Below are 15,871 nucleotides of genomic sequence, written 5' to 3' on the forward strand. Positions count from 1 at the left end.
CTGAATCTGGATCAACAAGAAAGAAGGCAGATCTTACTCTTTACACCGTGTACGCCACCAGTGAGTACAGGGCCAGACACTACCCAGGAGGCTGGACCTCACGAGCAGTCCCTTACTACTAATCCTTTTTAAAAATCAAGTAATTTTTAATAGGTTTCCACCTTTGTATGTAAAACGAATACATGTCTACTCTGAAAATTTAATAATACAAATATATAAAAAATACAGGAAAGTAGTTACTCTGGCCTTTTCATCATTTCTTCAGTCTTTGGGAGCTAGAAGCTTAGATTCTTCAAGTTCTCCTTTATCTGGTGTTTTAGACAGGCCAGGCCACACCCAAATAGAGAAGAACTGAAAACGAAGGCAATCGCAACAAAGGATAACCTTTAAATCACTGACTTGAGAAGCCACTATAGCCTTGTCCTCATTTATTTTCGATAGTGACTAACAAGCAGGAACCTTATTTATTTGGACTTAGGCATAACTGTTTAAGTGGCTGTTCTTCCTTTCTGGTTTCCCCGCAGGGCCTCAGTTATCCAGTATTAAATGACACAGTGATTTCCAAAATTCCCAGGAAAGATCCTTTTGTATAGTACCTAGCACCTAATTTCCTAACCAAAATAAAGAAAAAATGAATTAATGAATGAATCCAGATGTACCGAAATGCACCTTCAAAAATCCAGAGAAAGAATAGCATCGCTGTTATAAACACACATCCACTCCTATTTCCATCACATGCAGCTGAGGCTCACTCAGCTGATGGTAAAGGAACGATCCGAGGCAAAGTTCACAAACTTTGTGTTCTTTAGGCATCTTTACCTCCTCTAGCTTCAAGCCTTACTGTATGTGACCAACACTGAGACACAAAATGGAAAGCTTAGGGCAATAAAAAGAAAATGAAATTTGGAGTTAACAGTCCCAGGAGTTCTATTCTTGGCTCCATCGATTCCTAAACTAAGATGAACCTGGGCATATTTAAAGTTTCTGATCTTTAGTTTCCTCACAGAATGGGGATTAAAACATACTGACTTTACGAGATTGTTCTGAGGATTAAAATTTCAAAATATCTGTTAGCACTTCCAGTCTGGCCCATGATTGGAGCTGAATAAAGGGCAAGTGTTTCTTCTTCAGGTTTATTATGAAGTGCATAATAGACTGTTAGACTCATCAAATATTGAGGGTGTTTACTTGCTCTGTTTCTTCAACAATCTACTCTGCACATACATTCAATTTCATATTTAAAAAAATAGAATATCCAATATTGACTTCATAAAAAAAAGGAGCCACTATCTTGACTCTATGTCCCAAACTGTAGATACCAACTTCTTCCCATATTTAATTCTAAATCAGACGGCTAAGTTTTATTAGTAAATTAAGATAAAATAATCAGAAGTCTAGTAAGCTTCAATAATAAGAAAGAACCCTTTGGCAGTATGAGCCCTAAATATTGCTTGCACTTGCTCATCCTATTTGAGGATAAAGTTATTAATTAAACAGCTTCACCATCATCTCAGCTTGGATTGAGAGGACTTTAAAGAGACCTCTTAACTTTCTTTCAGCATAGAAATTAATCACATAGTTAACATTTCATTCCTTTTACACCGTATTCTAAGTTTTCCTTTATCTCATAAACTCTAAAATACCAGTCATCGCTTTCAACCCAACACCCAAACCTGAATTTTCATTCCTTCTCTCACTTCAGTTTTGTGCCTTTCTGGCCAATCCAAAAAATCTTACATCTTTCCCCCACAAGCAGCCTTTGTCCACGAAATGCTTATTGCAGTCTCAAAGGAGTCCCAGGGACAAGAATATTCCAGCAACCAAATGAAAAAAACAGCGAAAGTCCATAATTATACACCCCAAATGCTGAAATTCGTAAGATACTGAAGCAAATACTAAATATGAAGATCACTTTGCTATAGTTTAATTCTGCGAATCTGACTTCTAGTTATTTCTGTAGTGTCTACATTCTCAGTACAAACTGAGTACCAACTCGGTGTTGCTATTTTTCTTAACCTGAACAGGCACAGGGTCAAGGTGGAGAGGACTGGAAGCTCTTTCCTTTATAATCACTCCATGGTTCAATCCAGGGGTTTATTTAACCTTCTCCTTTTCAAAAGTACTTGGGGAGGGGTATCACAAGTTTATGAAACTACATTTTCCACCAAAAGGAGAGCTGTTTTTTGAACGAGCTAATGCACCACAGAAACACTTAGGAATATCATGTAGGCCGCCCTCCAACCCAGCAAATTATGGATTATTTCATTTCATGACATCAGAGATCTAGCCAGATGATCTTTACTAAATATGCCACAATTCACTTTATTTCTCCCCTTCAAGAGAGACAAATCCCCTACTTTTCATTTTGTACTTGCAAACTAACCCAATAATAGAAACCACTCTCTAACTTGCATATCAATACATCACTTGCAAATTCATGTGATAACTACAATTAACTACCCATCAGAAAAACAATAACCTTACCTTTTTTCATTTCCATATGACTTCTGTGCAACTTTTGCATGAAGAATAAGTACAGTTTGATCCCCTCGCTCTTTTAAGTAATTTCGCATAGCTTCCCTAAAATAAAATATAAATATTACTATTACAGGGGTGAGATTTAGAATATTACTATGCTCTGTGATGAAAAGAATGATTAAAATATTTTTTAAATAAGCAAATATAAAAACGAAAACAAAAAAGCAAAACAAATCCAATAACTAAATTTAAAGAATATTATAAAATGGGGCAATAAATACTGTTCATCTTCAACTCTATATTTTATTCTTTAAGAGAAGAAACTATCCCTCATTCCTGGAATTTATGATGTAACTGAATTAAATCATAATTACAACTTCTATACAATAACTAGAATCATTATATACATTGGTTATTTTGCTTTCAACTGTCTGTAAAATTAATGACATGTAACACTTTTATATTTAATAATCTAATTCCCCACCACCACCAGTGCCATTCCCCCAACTATTAGAATCAGTATTTTCGAATGAATACAAAGCCGAAACAAATCATTAGGTCACCCAAACTTATTACGTATTATTACTACATGTTCTTAAAATAACAGCCTTACATAAAGACTATGAAAAGGCTATCCATTATACACACACACACAATTACCCTGAAGGATGTTACCGAAGACATAACAAATTTTAATAAAGGTTAATTCAAATTAGTAAAAACCTAAATTAAATTTTGGAAAAAAACTGTTAATTCTTTCAAGTACAAACAACTTCAACTGCCTATTATGCATAAGCTGCATAAAAAGTCCATTGCCTGAAACATATTTATTCTCCCAATTATTTTGCTAAGCAATACGAGAATATATAGTCTACACAGCTCCAACAGTTCTCCATCTGCAGAATCCCAATTCTTTTGATGTTTTACGCATTATAAGATTAAAGCAAAAACAATCAAAAGCGCTTTTAATGCATTAAATGCTATTTTATTTATATTGTAAATAAAAGACAAACGTATAAAGAGGACAGCTTTGCAGTAACAGTATGTTATTAAAGGCAGGGAATTCCAGACCTGCAGCACTTAGAAAGTAAGTGGCTTGAGGAAAATCATTTCACCTCACCCAGTCAGGTAATAACGCAGACCTAACACAGAGTGGTTGTGGGGATTAAATGAGATAATCTACAGGGCAATATGTGTGGTTACTGACTGAAAACCTGTTAGCTGTGAGGCAGGGCAGGTAACGCTGAGATCCAATAGCTTGAGAATTAATCCCTACTGCTGACAAGGAGCTTAAATGTCCAGTGAAGAGAAGAGTTTGGAAAACAAATTGCAATAAAATACACGACTCAGAGGTATGAACAAAAAGCACCACTAAGGGAATATTTGTGCCAAGGAGGGTAGGGTTGATAAAGAACTACAGTTAACCCTTCAACAATGTAGAGGTTGGGGGAGCCAGCACCCTGCACAGCCAGAAATCTGCATACAATTTTCGACTCCCCCCGAAATTAACTACTAAAGCCTACTGTGGACTGGAAGCCTTACCGATACCATAGTCGATTAACACATATTTTGTATATGTATTATACACTGGATTCTTATAATATAGTAAGCTAGAGAAAAGAAAATGTTATTAAAATCATAAGGAAAATCCATTTACAGTACTGTACTGCATTTATCGAAAAAAACCCGCATATAAGTGGACCCATGCAGTTCAAACCCATGTAGTTGTTCAAGGGTTAACTGTATATGCTAGGAAAAATTTCTTAGAAGAGTTAAATTCAAAAGGAAGAGGAGGAGACTCCGGAAGTGGGAAGAGGAAAGAAGGCATTCCAGTATCTGGGAGTAGTCGTATAAAAATACCAGCGACCCTGCACATTCGGGTACACAGAGATTCAGGCAGACACAATAACAAACAGCAGCCAATACTTCTCGAGTATTTACTATGTGCCAGGCCCTGAACTAAGCACTTCATATGCATTGCTTCATTTAATCCTCATAAACTAGAAAGGTAAGAAGATTCTCAAAACCACTTCGAATGTCTTACCCAATGTGTTGCAGTTCATGGCAGTCAGGAACTGAAACAATTCTTTAGGAGTCGAAAGTGAGCCGTGGCAGTGACAAGAAAGGGGACACACTGGGTAGAGTCCTGGTGTGAAAGGCCTATCAAACCCCTTGAAAATGTGACATCTATAAACTTACATACTTAGTCTGAAAGTTTAAGTTAATTCAAATATCACTCTATGATAGATGATGATAAAAGTGGTAGCAAGTAATAAAAAAATTTTTTTTTTAAAGATTTATTTATTTATTTATTTGACAGAGATAGAGACAGCCAGTGAGAGAGGGAACACAAGCAGGGGGAGTGGGAGAGGAAGAAGCAGGCTCATAGAGGAGGAGCCTGACGTGGGGCTCGAACCCGGAACGCCGGGATCACGCCCTGAGCCGAAGGCAGACGCTTTAACCGCTGTGCCACCCAGGCGCCCCAGGTAATAAAATTTTTAAGAGACCTCTTTGAGAATTGGGAAAAGATAAGCATTTAATTTTATCCAAACCCCATTATAGAAAAACACTGTGCTGGCAATCTGCATTTTCAATCTAGACAGAAGGCAATGAGAGATCTTAAGGTTTTTTTAAACATTCAATTAATTTCCCTTTTAGTGGTGGAACAGAGAAAAAGATTAGAAAGTACTGAGACAAAACAAACTTGAAAAAAAGGCGGATACACTGAAAAAGAGGTAATAGAAGAAAGTAGGAGGGAAGGTGGAAAGACTTGATAACTATCTTTTGTTCTGGGAGAAGTGGGTGTAGATTAATAGATTCTGTTTGACAAATGTGAATTCTGAAGTGTCCCTGACCCCCAGGCTGTAAGTTTTCAATAGGGGGTTGGAAATTCCCATCTATAGTTCCAGAGACAGGTCTGGGGAACAAAAGTGGGGTCTGCTGGTATGTAGTTCGCACATGAAGCCACCACAGTGAATGAAATCTCTCAGAAAGAAAGCACAGTGACAGGAGGGTCAAGAAGAAAATGTATAAAAGGTGAAGAACCCATAGGGGTAGAAATGAGACTGTTTATTAGATGCTATTGAAGGAGATAACCTTGAAAGAGGGTAATAATCAAAAGGTGAGATGCTGCAGAGGTCAAGGTCACTTTATTTTTAGCAAGAATCATAACAGATGCCAGCTAACAGAAAGCCTTACAAATTATTTGTAAAATGAGAAGCCACTGTAACATCTAATGGTAAGAAAAGAGCCATAAATATTTGGCAACGCCCTCAAAGGAATGGCAAAAGCAGCCGACTATGGACAAGTAAAATGACTAAAGATCAGCATCCAAGAACCAGCTAATGGTGGAATCCATAAATGATGGTGCCAATTCCCACTAGCACTCCAAAGCTGGGAATACAGAGAGCATATTCTCAGAACCGCTGGGTACTGGGTAAGAGGTACAGCCTGGAAAAGGTAATGATGAAAAGTATTTGAGGTGTTAGGTGACTAATCTCATAGCGTTCAGGGTGGACAAGAAATCAAGAGCAAAGTCAGAAGTCCAGTATCTTGACAAAACTAGTAGAGAAGTCCAGTTCTTGGCATAGAAACTTGAAAAGTTGGTATATACTTGGAAAGAAAAATCTTAAGTAGCAATTGTAAGTATATTTCACCCCACTATAATCTATTTACATCTATAATCTCTATTATATCACTTAGCAATTACTTGGTATGTTTGTCAGATTTCATGTCTTTTTTCTTGTCTTTCCAAACAGACCACTAAGTCTTTAAGACACACTATTAGGTGTATTTTAAACTTTTTTTTTTTTTTAAGATTTTATTTATTTATTTGACAGAGACAGCCAGCGAGAGAGGGAACACAAGCAGGGGGAGTGGGAGAGGAAGAAGCAGGCTTCCAGCGGAGGAGCCTGATGTGGGGCTCGATCCCATAACGCCGGGATCACGCCCTGAGCCGAAGGCAGACGCTTAACGACTGCGCTACCCAGGCGCCCCTATTAGGTGTATTTTAGAACTGGCGAAGAGGTTAAGTACCTTTCTCAAGAGGATACTAAACACCCAGGATTCAAACTTAGGCAGTCCAACTCTCAAGGACAAAATTATACTATCAGATACTTTGCAACAGTTAAACAGAACTTTGCTGTGAAACATACACACACAAAGGTCTGAATCTTAACTCTTTTCCCTTACCAAGCCTGAGTTTTCTTACATGTGAAGTAGATGTGTACATATATATTTAAAGTAAGTTAGCTGGACAAACTAACTTCTACCAAGTGTCAGTAAACTCTTCCAATTGTTGTTATTCTCTTAGAAGGGGTAGGGAGTAGGAGGGCAATGCATGGCACTTCCACTGCAGTTTGAGAGCAAACTTGAAAAGGGCCTGGAGGTAAATGATCAGGCATGTCACCTGACTTGCAAGGCGCACTATCTGTGGGCAGAATAGGTAAACCTTAATCCATCTTCCCATTAAAGATATACTTAGAGGCTGTTACATCCTGGTACTGACCATCACGGCAGTTGCTTGTATTGGAAGTAGCTGTGTACGATTATGATTACGACAAAAGATTTCAGATCTCAAGTTGTTTATGGTTGAGTGCAAGATGACAGCTCCAGTTTTCATGCTCTCCCTTCATATTTATAATGTGAATTCTTGAAAAAGCAACAAGAACCTTCAGATAACCATTAATAATAGTTGTCTTGTAACCAATCTGCCAAATAGTTTCTTTCAACAAGGAAAAAAACCCTTTGCTTCCTTAATAGAACATCAAACCCATTAAAATTGTGTTCTCTGGTAATGAAAGCTTGACCATTTCTTCCAGCATTCTTCAGGAGCCATAACAAACAAAGACGATGTACTCTAAAAGAAACACAATTAAATAAGAAAGCCCAAAGAATGAGAGCCCATGTGCCTTTTATCCAAAGAGAGCAGGGTTTCCCCCACAGAATGGGGTTTCGGTTTCAGCACTGTTGACATCCTGGGCAAAGTCATCCTTTGCTACGAGGAGACTGCTCTGTGCACCAAAGGGTGTTCAGCAACATCTCTAGCTTCTACCCATTTGAAGCCAGCACCCTTTCTCAAACTGTGACAACCAAAACTGTCTCCAGATACTGGCAAATGTAAGGGGGTGCAAGGGGGAGGTCACCTGGGTTGAAAACCACTGGTTTAGAGAAAGTCCAAAGTATTTCAATGAGATGGCAAAATCATCTGTTGTCTTTTTAAAAAAGAATAAGGGAAACTTTATCATTGGAAAACATAATGTAGGTATTTTAAGAATCTTACTAGTAAAATTACTACTTTGTATTAATGAATTGTTAAAAAGAATGACAAAGTTAAAACTCAAAAGTTCTTGGAATAGTTACTATTCCAGCAAGTTTGAAGTATATTCTTTATTAATTTCATTTAATGATTCCTTAGAACATAAAATATTCCTTCTGAATAAAAACCAATTTAAAATTATTTGAAGAACACTCTGTAGCAACCACTTTTGAAGGAGTCTGCTTACTCAAACACAGAAGCTTAATGTTTAGAAAATTGGAAAATTTTATTTTTATCAGTCTTTTTACTAACATGAAATCATGGCAAGTGCCATGCTAGGTTAGTATGTTCAAACTGCCTGTCATTGTATTTGTCCATTTTTTAGCTATGTTGTCCTTTATAAATTTGAAATTTTTTATACTGCAAACAAAATTCATTTTAAAAAAATGTCCTTATGGTGCTAATTCCTATTCTTCTCTGAAGACCCCTTACTCCACACTCATTTACCTCCATGCTTGGGCCAAGGGACTAATATGTGATTTACACTATGTGTGTGTGTGTGTGCATGTGCGCGTGCGCGCTGGTGGGGTGGACATACGAGTTGGGCGCAATCACAGCCACAGCCTCAACTACTCGAGGAGAAAAGTGACCCACAAAGCAGGAAGGTCTAGTCATCCTAAATAGGCTCAGTCCCCATATTTCTCAAATTAGATTGTCACTTCTAAAATCCAAATAACAGAAATTCCAAATGAACTGCCTTATAGAAAAGAAACCCATTTGCAGCACAGCCACAAACGTTTTAGAGAGCTGCAGAGCACACGCTGGGGAACACTACTATAGGCCAGGTTTTAGAAAACCACACCAGCAGCCTATTTTCATACTTCCCAGGAACTAAAAATGCCTTTTACATTTTTAAAGGATTGTGAAAAAGAAAAGGAAACTATATAACATCAATCCTAAAATATGTACTACTTGGGTCTTTACAGAAAGCATTTGCTGACCCCTGCATAGGCAATAAAGAACAAAAAGATAATTTTAAAAGAAAGGTTGCAAAACAGAATGTATAATGACATTCTAATTTGTTTAATCAATTAAGTATATCATATGGTTGACATTTAATACAATTACCAAAAAAAAAGCACTCTTCCTTGAAATTGGACTTGGGGACATGTGATAGCTCAGAAGCCTCAGCTGGACTCCTCACCTCTGGAATATTGCCAAAAGGTGTCCAGACTCATGCCACACACCCCCACACACACCAAACTCATGGAGCTTATTTCCGTCAGATTCTCCAGGTAAGTCCTTTACATCACCACAGACAATATTTCTCAAAGTGAGCTCCACAACAGTTAACGATTTGCAATGGAAAGTGCTCCACTCAAAGCAGTTCCAGAGCAACTAGACCACATAAAGTAAAACCAATTCTTTCACTGCAGGACTACTCAGTCTTAAACAATCTCCAAGAGGGTGTATCTGTAATACAGTATTGGCCCAACTATCAGACCAGACCAAGATCTCTTGTTTTTCTCTCAAGTGCCAGTTTTCAAAATGATAATCTAGGGATAGGGCTAACAAAGTCTATTCTCATAATACTAAGGAAACATTAAGGATGCTACACTCGGTTTCTTTATCTATTGGTGACCAAGGCCAAACAACAGTACAGGTCATGTTCCTAGGAGAATGCTGGCAAATCTCATTCCATTCCCTCTTGTAATAAAAATAAAATGAATGATCCATATATAATTCCATGAAATTCTATGAAAGTTGATATAGAGGAAAACTGCTTTAAGTCCTGTCTCACAGCTATGAGACAAATCCTTTCATAAACTCCTGGTGGTTTTATTCCCCCTTCAAATAGACAAAGCCATTACACTGTAAGGATTGGGTCATCATCACTAATAGAACATTACTTCGGTGTTCTATTATTTATACAGCTTCTATTTATTTAAGTTTATTTTGGAAATACTACTACTTTAAGGCTTTTCCCATATAGAGAAAAATCAGACTTCAGGATTTCGGTAACATGGAACAGTAAGGAGTACTGACATTCAAAGGTTCTTGGTTCTTAGATATCTAGGCCTGGTTGATCCAAACTTGGCTCCTTGAATCCCAGGGACCACATGGACCCTTCCTATTCCAGTTCATTTTCTTCTTCCCCCAAGATGCCCTATAAACATACGACTGGCCTAAGTAAAGTTGGATATTAGTTGCAACCACTTTTATATGAATTATTTACCACTTATAAACTAATTACCTAAAAACTATATAGAGCAAAGGTCACACATCACTCTCAATGTATATTTAACCTTATGGTTTTATTTTACTATAAATCTAAATTTGTTTCATTTCGACTTAGCTTATATGGTGTCTGCTACTCATGGTTGTCTTATGATAAAGTAAAAGGAAAATCCATAATTAGGATAAAACATGAATATTGTACTCTGTAATGTAAGATGTAAAGTAACCTCTGATTTCTAGAAAAGAACTAAAGCAGACATTAATCTGACCTAAGTCAATAAAAAAGAATGGATGATTCTCTTGTCACAAATTGAAGGGGATGGGGGCGCCTGGGTAGCGCAGACGTTAAAGCGTCTGCCTTCGGCTCAGGGCGTGATCCCGGCGTACGAGGATCGAGTCCCACATCAGGCTCCTCCGCTGGGAGCCTGCTTCTTCCTCTCTCACTCCCCCTGCTGTGTTCCCTCTCTCGCTGGCTGTCTCTCTGTCACATAAATAAATACAATCTTTAAAAAAAAAAAAATTGAAGGGGATGGATCATAAAAGGCATAGCAAATAGCGACTTGAGCTATAATCCAGGGCACACAAGAAAAATACACTGTTTGAAGAGCTTCTCATTAGGCACTGGTAAAATGCTTCTCAAAACTGCATGCTATGCACAAGAAAAGAGACTCAAAAAGAAAAAAATAGGCGCTCATTCAAAGATAACAGAATCCCAAAATTAATACAAAAATATTACAAAAAATATATATATAACCTGTGTTGAAGGAAACAACAGATATGGAGGTTAAATCTTAACTATCCTCTTAGGATGTTATTCCTTACCCTCGGGCGACCTGAAAGCCAGCCAAGGGAAGATCCTGGTAACTGACTTTTTCCATAGCCTGACCAGAAGAGTAATGGAGGTATATACAAGTACAGTGAGAACAGAGGTATATAGTGAGACCAAAGGGGACAGGGCTTCGGGGGGGGGGNAGAACCTTATGAAGGAAATCCCAATAGTAAATGAATTCAAGCAAACACATGAGTTAGTGGATACCAAGTCTACAGTATCGCAGAGGGGAAGAAAGTTAAGAGTGCATGCCTTCTTGAAGGTTGCCTGTAACTCAAGCATATTCAAAATTCCAGTTCTAACTTTCTGATTATTGACAACATGACAAAGTCTCTTAGTACAATGGTGTTTTAAGTTGAATAACATCTACGTTTTCTTAAAGCACAGGTTACAGTGCTGCTGCAAGTCATAACTGCAGAGCTCAGACATACTCTCACATAAGGGACAGGTACACTTGCTGTGATCTATTCAGCATTCCTGAAGACTGACACCTAGTTGCATTGCAACTAATATTTTCACTGATGACCCCAGGTTCCAAATGACAAAATGAGAAGCCTCCACAATAAAAGAACAACTATTTCTGTACGTTAATATAAGGTCTGGTTATTCTGTTTTGTGTCTGAATCCAGTCAGTTATACCCCTGAGCCTCATGAAGGGTACTACTTCAAGAGAGTAGGATGCCCTTGAAATAGCACTCAGTTGCTTCTATATATGTGTTTCTGAAAGAATGTAATATTTAAAAGAAGGAAAAATGAATCCTCGATAATGCTGACTAGTACATAGTGTTAATTATCCTTTATCAAAAATTTACATTTTATGTGGACAGAACTGTGTTCTAAGCACTATCCAAAACACTGTCCTCTAAATAAAAAGACAATTTTTCAATACTACTTAATTTGGAAGATGAGGGTAAGGACAGAATAGGGTAGGTTTAAAAGATTTATTTTTTAAGGGACCCTCTCTGAATTAATTCCCTACCTCCCCTGAATCACAATAAAAAGAGATATAAAATTCCTTTAAAAAATCTTTAAAAATTTATTTTTTTGACAGAGCAGGAGAGAGAAAGCATGAGGCGGGGGAGGGGTAGAGGGAGAGGGAGAAGCAGGCTCCCCACTGAACAGGGAGCCTGGCTCCAGGCTCAATCCCATGATCCTGGGATCATGTCTTGAGCAGAAGGCAGATGCTTAACCAACTGAGCCATGCAGGTACCCCTAAAAACATTTTTAACAGAATAAAAGACATTAAAATTTTCCTAACAGAGAAAACTCTTTAAAGGAAAAATAGGAAAATATGATTAAAAGGAACCAGAGGAAACCTGTATTTGCTATACTATCAAAAAGGAAAACTTTTTAATTTTTAACTCTGGGCTTAAAATTAAATTTTTATCACAGAATTAGTCGTTGATTTTACATGCCAATTTTCTGTTTCATACAAACTGTTTTACTAAATTTGCTTTATATTAGCTTCGATAATAAAGAATAAGGGGTGCCTGGGTGGCTCAGTCGATTAAGCGTCTGTCTGATTTCAGTGCAGGTCATGATCTGAGGGTTGTGAGACTTAGCCCTGTGTTGGGCTCCACAATAGGCATGGAGCCTGATTAAGATTCTCCCTCTCCTTGTTGTGCCCTCTGCCTCTGTCTCTCTCTCTCTCCTTTTCTAAAAAATAAAAATAAAATAAATAATTTTTTAAAAGATAATAAAGAATAAAAATCTGTAAGTTCGTTTTCTTTAAAAAAGATTTAAAAAGAAATAAAAGCTTAACTGAATTCTCCCCCTAGAAGATATACTAATTCCTTTTAAGGTATTTTTAAAGGACAAAAGCCAGTAAAATGTTTTACAACTTTATTGAGATTAAATTGAAACATAATAAGGGCGCCTGGGTGGCACAGCGGTTAAGCGTCTGCCTTCGGCTCAGGGCGTGATCCCGGCATCATGGGATCGAGCCCCACATCAGGCTCCTCCACTATGAGCCTGCTTCTTCCTCTCCCACTCCCCCTGCTTGTGTTCCTTCTCTCACTGGCTGTCTCTATCTCTGTCAAATAAATAAATAAAATCTTTAAAAAAAAAAAATTGAAACATAATAAAATGTATTCATTTTCAAGTGTATGGTTGGGTAAGTTGTGGCATATGGATATACCATCACCACAATCCAGATGAAGACAGTCATCATTCCCAAGTAAGTTTCTCTTCTGACTCTTTGTAATCCCTCTTATATCTCGCTGTCCCCAGGAAAGCACTGGTCTGCTCTGCCAATATAGATTAGTTTCCATTTCCTAGAATTTTATACAAATGGAATCATATAGTAAATATCCATTTTTTCTGACTTCTTTTGAAAACTGAACATAATTATCATAAGATTTGTCTATGTTGTTGCATATATCAACAGTTCATTCCTTTTATTGCTGATAGAAATCCATCGTAGAATATTCCACAATTTGTTGATCCACTCACCTGCTGGTGGATATCTGGATCATGCTTGTTTGGCTATTATAACTAACTAACGCTACCACAAACATCTGTGTTCAAGTCTTTGTATTCACATTATGTTTTAATTTTTCTTGACTAAATGTGTCAAAATGGAATGGCTGGGCCACAGGGTAGGAGTATACTTAACTTTTTAAGAAAGTGCCAGATTATTTTCCAGAGTTGTTATACTACTTTACATACCCACTACCAGGGTATAAGAGTGTTAGTTCTAACATATATCTCATTGTGGTCTTTTTTTTTTTTTTTTTAAGATTTTATTTATTTGACAGAGAGAGAAAGAGTACAAGCAGGGGGAGCAGCAGAGAAAGGGAAGCAGGCTCCTGCTGAGCAGAGAGCCTGATTTGGGGCTTGATCCCAGGATCAAGACCCGAGCTGAAAGCAGATGCTTAACCCACTGAGCCACCCAGGTGCGCTCTCATTGTGGTCTTCCTTTGCATTTCTTTAATAGTTATTTGCCACATATACACATTGTCTGGAGTATCTGTTGAAAACATTTTCCCACTTAAAAAACAGGTTATTTCCTTATTACTGACTTTCTGGAGTTCTTTTCATAATCTGGATACAAATGCTTTATTCCTAATTTGGATGAAGTAAAATTTATCCATTTCTTTCTTTCAGAGATAGTGCTTTTGGCATTATATCTAAGAAATCTTTGCCTACCCCAGGGTCACGATGATATTCTCCTATCTTTTCTTCTAAAAGCTGTATAATTTGAAGTTTTACATTTAGGTATATTTTTAGCTAATTTTTATATATATGGTTCTAGACACAGATCCTAGTTATTTTGTGTTTATGTGTACGTAAATGGTAGGGACACATGGATATCCAATTGTTCCAGAATCCTTTGTTAAAAACCGTTTAACTAAATTGCCTTTGTACCTTGATTGAAGAACATGTATCTCAAGAACAGTTTCTGGCTACTATTCTGGTACAGTGATCTATCTTGGCTATCTTTATGCCAATACCACCCTTGATTACTGTACGTAGCTTTCTACTAAGTTTTGAAAACAAGTAGTCTAAGTTCTTACTGCTGTTTTTCACGTTGTTTTGCTAGACTAGGCTGTTTGCATTTCTCTATAAATTTTAGAATAGAAACAGCCTGTCAACTGCTACAAAAAGTCCACTGGGATTTGGCTGGTATTATGTTGAATCCATAGATGAATTTGGGAAGAAGTAACATTTTAGCAATATTGAGTCTTCTGTCCCAAGAACATTTACTTAGGACTTCAAGTTTTGTCAACAACATCTTAAGGTTTTCAAGTGTATAATAGTTTTTGTACGTCTTGTGTCAGATTTTCCCCTAAAAATTACATATTTTTAACGCTATTAAATATAGCATTTATTAAATTTCAATTTCCCATTGTTCATATAAAAATACAATTCATTTTTATATGTTGATGTTTCCTACTACCTTGATAAAACTCACCTATTAGTTTTAGCAGCCTTTTTTTTTTTATAAATTCCATAGGATTTTCCATATAGATGATCATGATGTCTGCAAATAAAGACAGTTTTACTTCTTTCTTTCCAATCCAGACGGCTTTCTTTTCTTTCCTGAACTTAACTGTACTAACTGGAACCTCAAGTACAATGTTAAGTGGAAGTGGTAAAAACAGAGAACCTTGCACTGTTCCTCATCTTGAGGGAAAACATTCAGTCTTTCACAATTAAGTATCACGTTCAATGTAGTTTTTTCGTAGATATACCTTTTCAGAATGAGGAAATACTTCTATACCTAGTTTGATGAGAATTTCAATCAAGAATGAATGTCAAAAGCTTTTCTAAACCCCTTGAGATGACCATATGATTTTCCTTTTTGTTCTGTCAATATACTGAATTACACTGATTTCCATTTGTGAGATAAAGCCATATTGTTGTTTTCATTATGAAAATTTAAGACTTTTTACATCTGTGTTTGTAAGGGATATTGGTTTATAGTTTTATTTCCTTAAAATGTCTCTGCCCTGCTTTTAACAGGGCAACGCTGTCCTCCCAGAATAACTGGAAAGAATATTCTTCTCTCCAATTTTCTGGAAGAGTATATAAAGAACTGGTATGATTTATTTCTCAAATGTCTGGTAGAATTCAAAAGTGAAATCATCTGAGCCTGTACTTTTCTTTGCAGGAAGGTTTATAATTACAAATTTGATCTCTTTAGATAATAGGGCTATTTAGGTTATCTGTTCTTCCAGAGTAAGCTTTAGAGTTTGCTAGTTTCAAGAAATTTGTGCATTCCTTTAAAAGTTCTTGAATTTATTGGCAGAATTTTATTTATAATATTTGTTATCTCCTTTCCAGTTTTTATTGTCTAAAAAGGTCTTCATTTTGTCTTGCCTGGGATAAAATTCTAGGCTGCTGCATTTTTTTCCCCTTTAAGTACTTTAAAGCTCTTGCTTCACTCTCTTCTCCCCAGTAAGGGAGATACTCCTTTACATATATCTTTTTTCTCTGTTGCTTTTAACATCTTCTTTATCACTAACTTTAAGCAACTTGATTACAATATGCTCTATGTATAGTTTTTGCACTTGGGTTTATTGAGTTCTCAGAACTATGGTTTTAACAGTTTTCACCAAATTAAGGAA

The 15,871-nt window shown here is 36.8% G+C and overlaps 1 protein-coding gene across 4 annotated transcripts in view; it reads right to left on the reverse strand.

Moving 5' to 3' along the window:
- Positions 1-15,871, reverse strand: part of RBPJ (recombination signal binding protein for immunoglobulin kappa J region) — a 106,754-nt gene that overhangs the window by 24,635 nt on the left and 66,248 nt on the right. For 3 of the 4 annotated variants that reach the window (XM_040625351.1, XM_040625352.1, XM_040625353.1), the window contains one exon: positions 2,485-2,580. In XM_040625351.1, coding sequence (XP_040481285.1) covers positions 2,485-2,573 — 89 coding nt within the window. In that variant the 5' untranslated portion in view covers positions 2,574-2,580. Of the gene's footprint in view, positions 1-2,484; positions 2,581-14,715; positions 14,785-15,871 lie in introns of all 4 variants that reach the window. The other variant, XM_040625350.1, reaches the window with a different exon arrangement.

Source organism: Ursus maritimus, unplaced genomic scaffold (genome assembly GCF_017311325.1).
Source record: "Ursus maritimus isolate PB19 unplaced genomic scaffold, ASM1731132v1 scaffold_8, whole genome shotgun sequence".
In the NCBI taxonomy this organism is placed as follows: domain Eukaryota; kingdom Metazoa; phylum Chordata; class Mammalia; order Carnivora; family Ursidae; genus Ursus; species Ursus maritimus.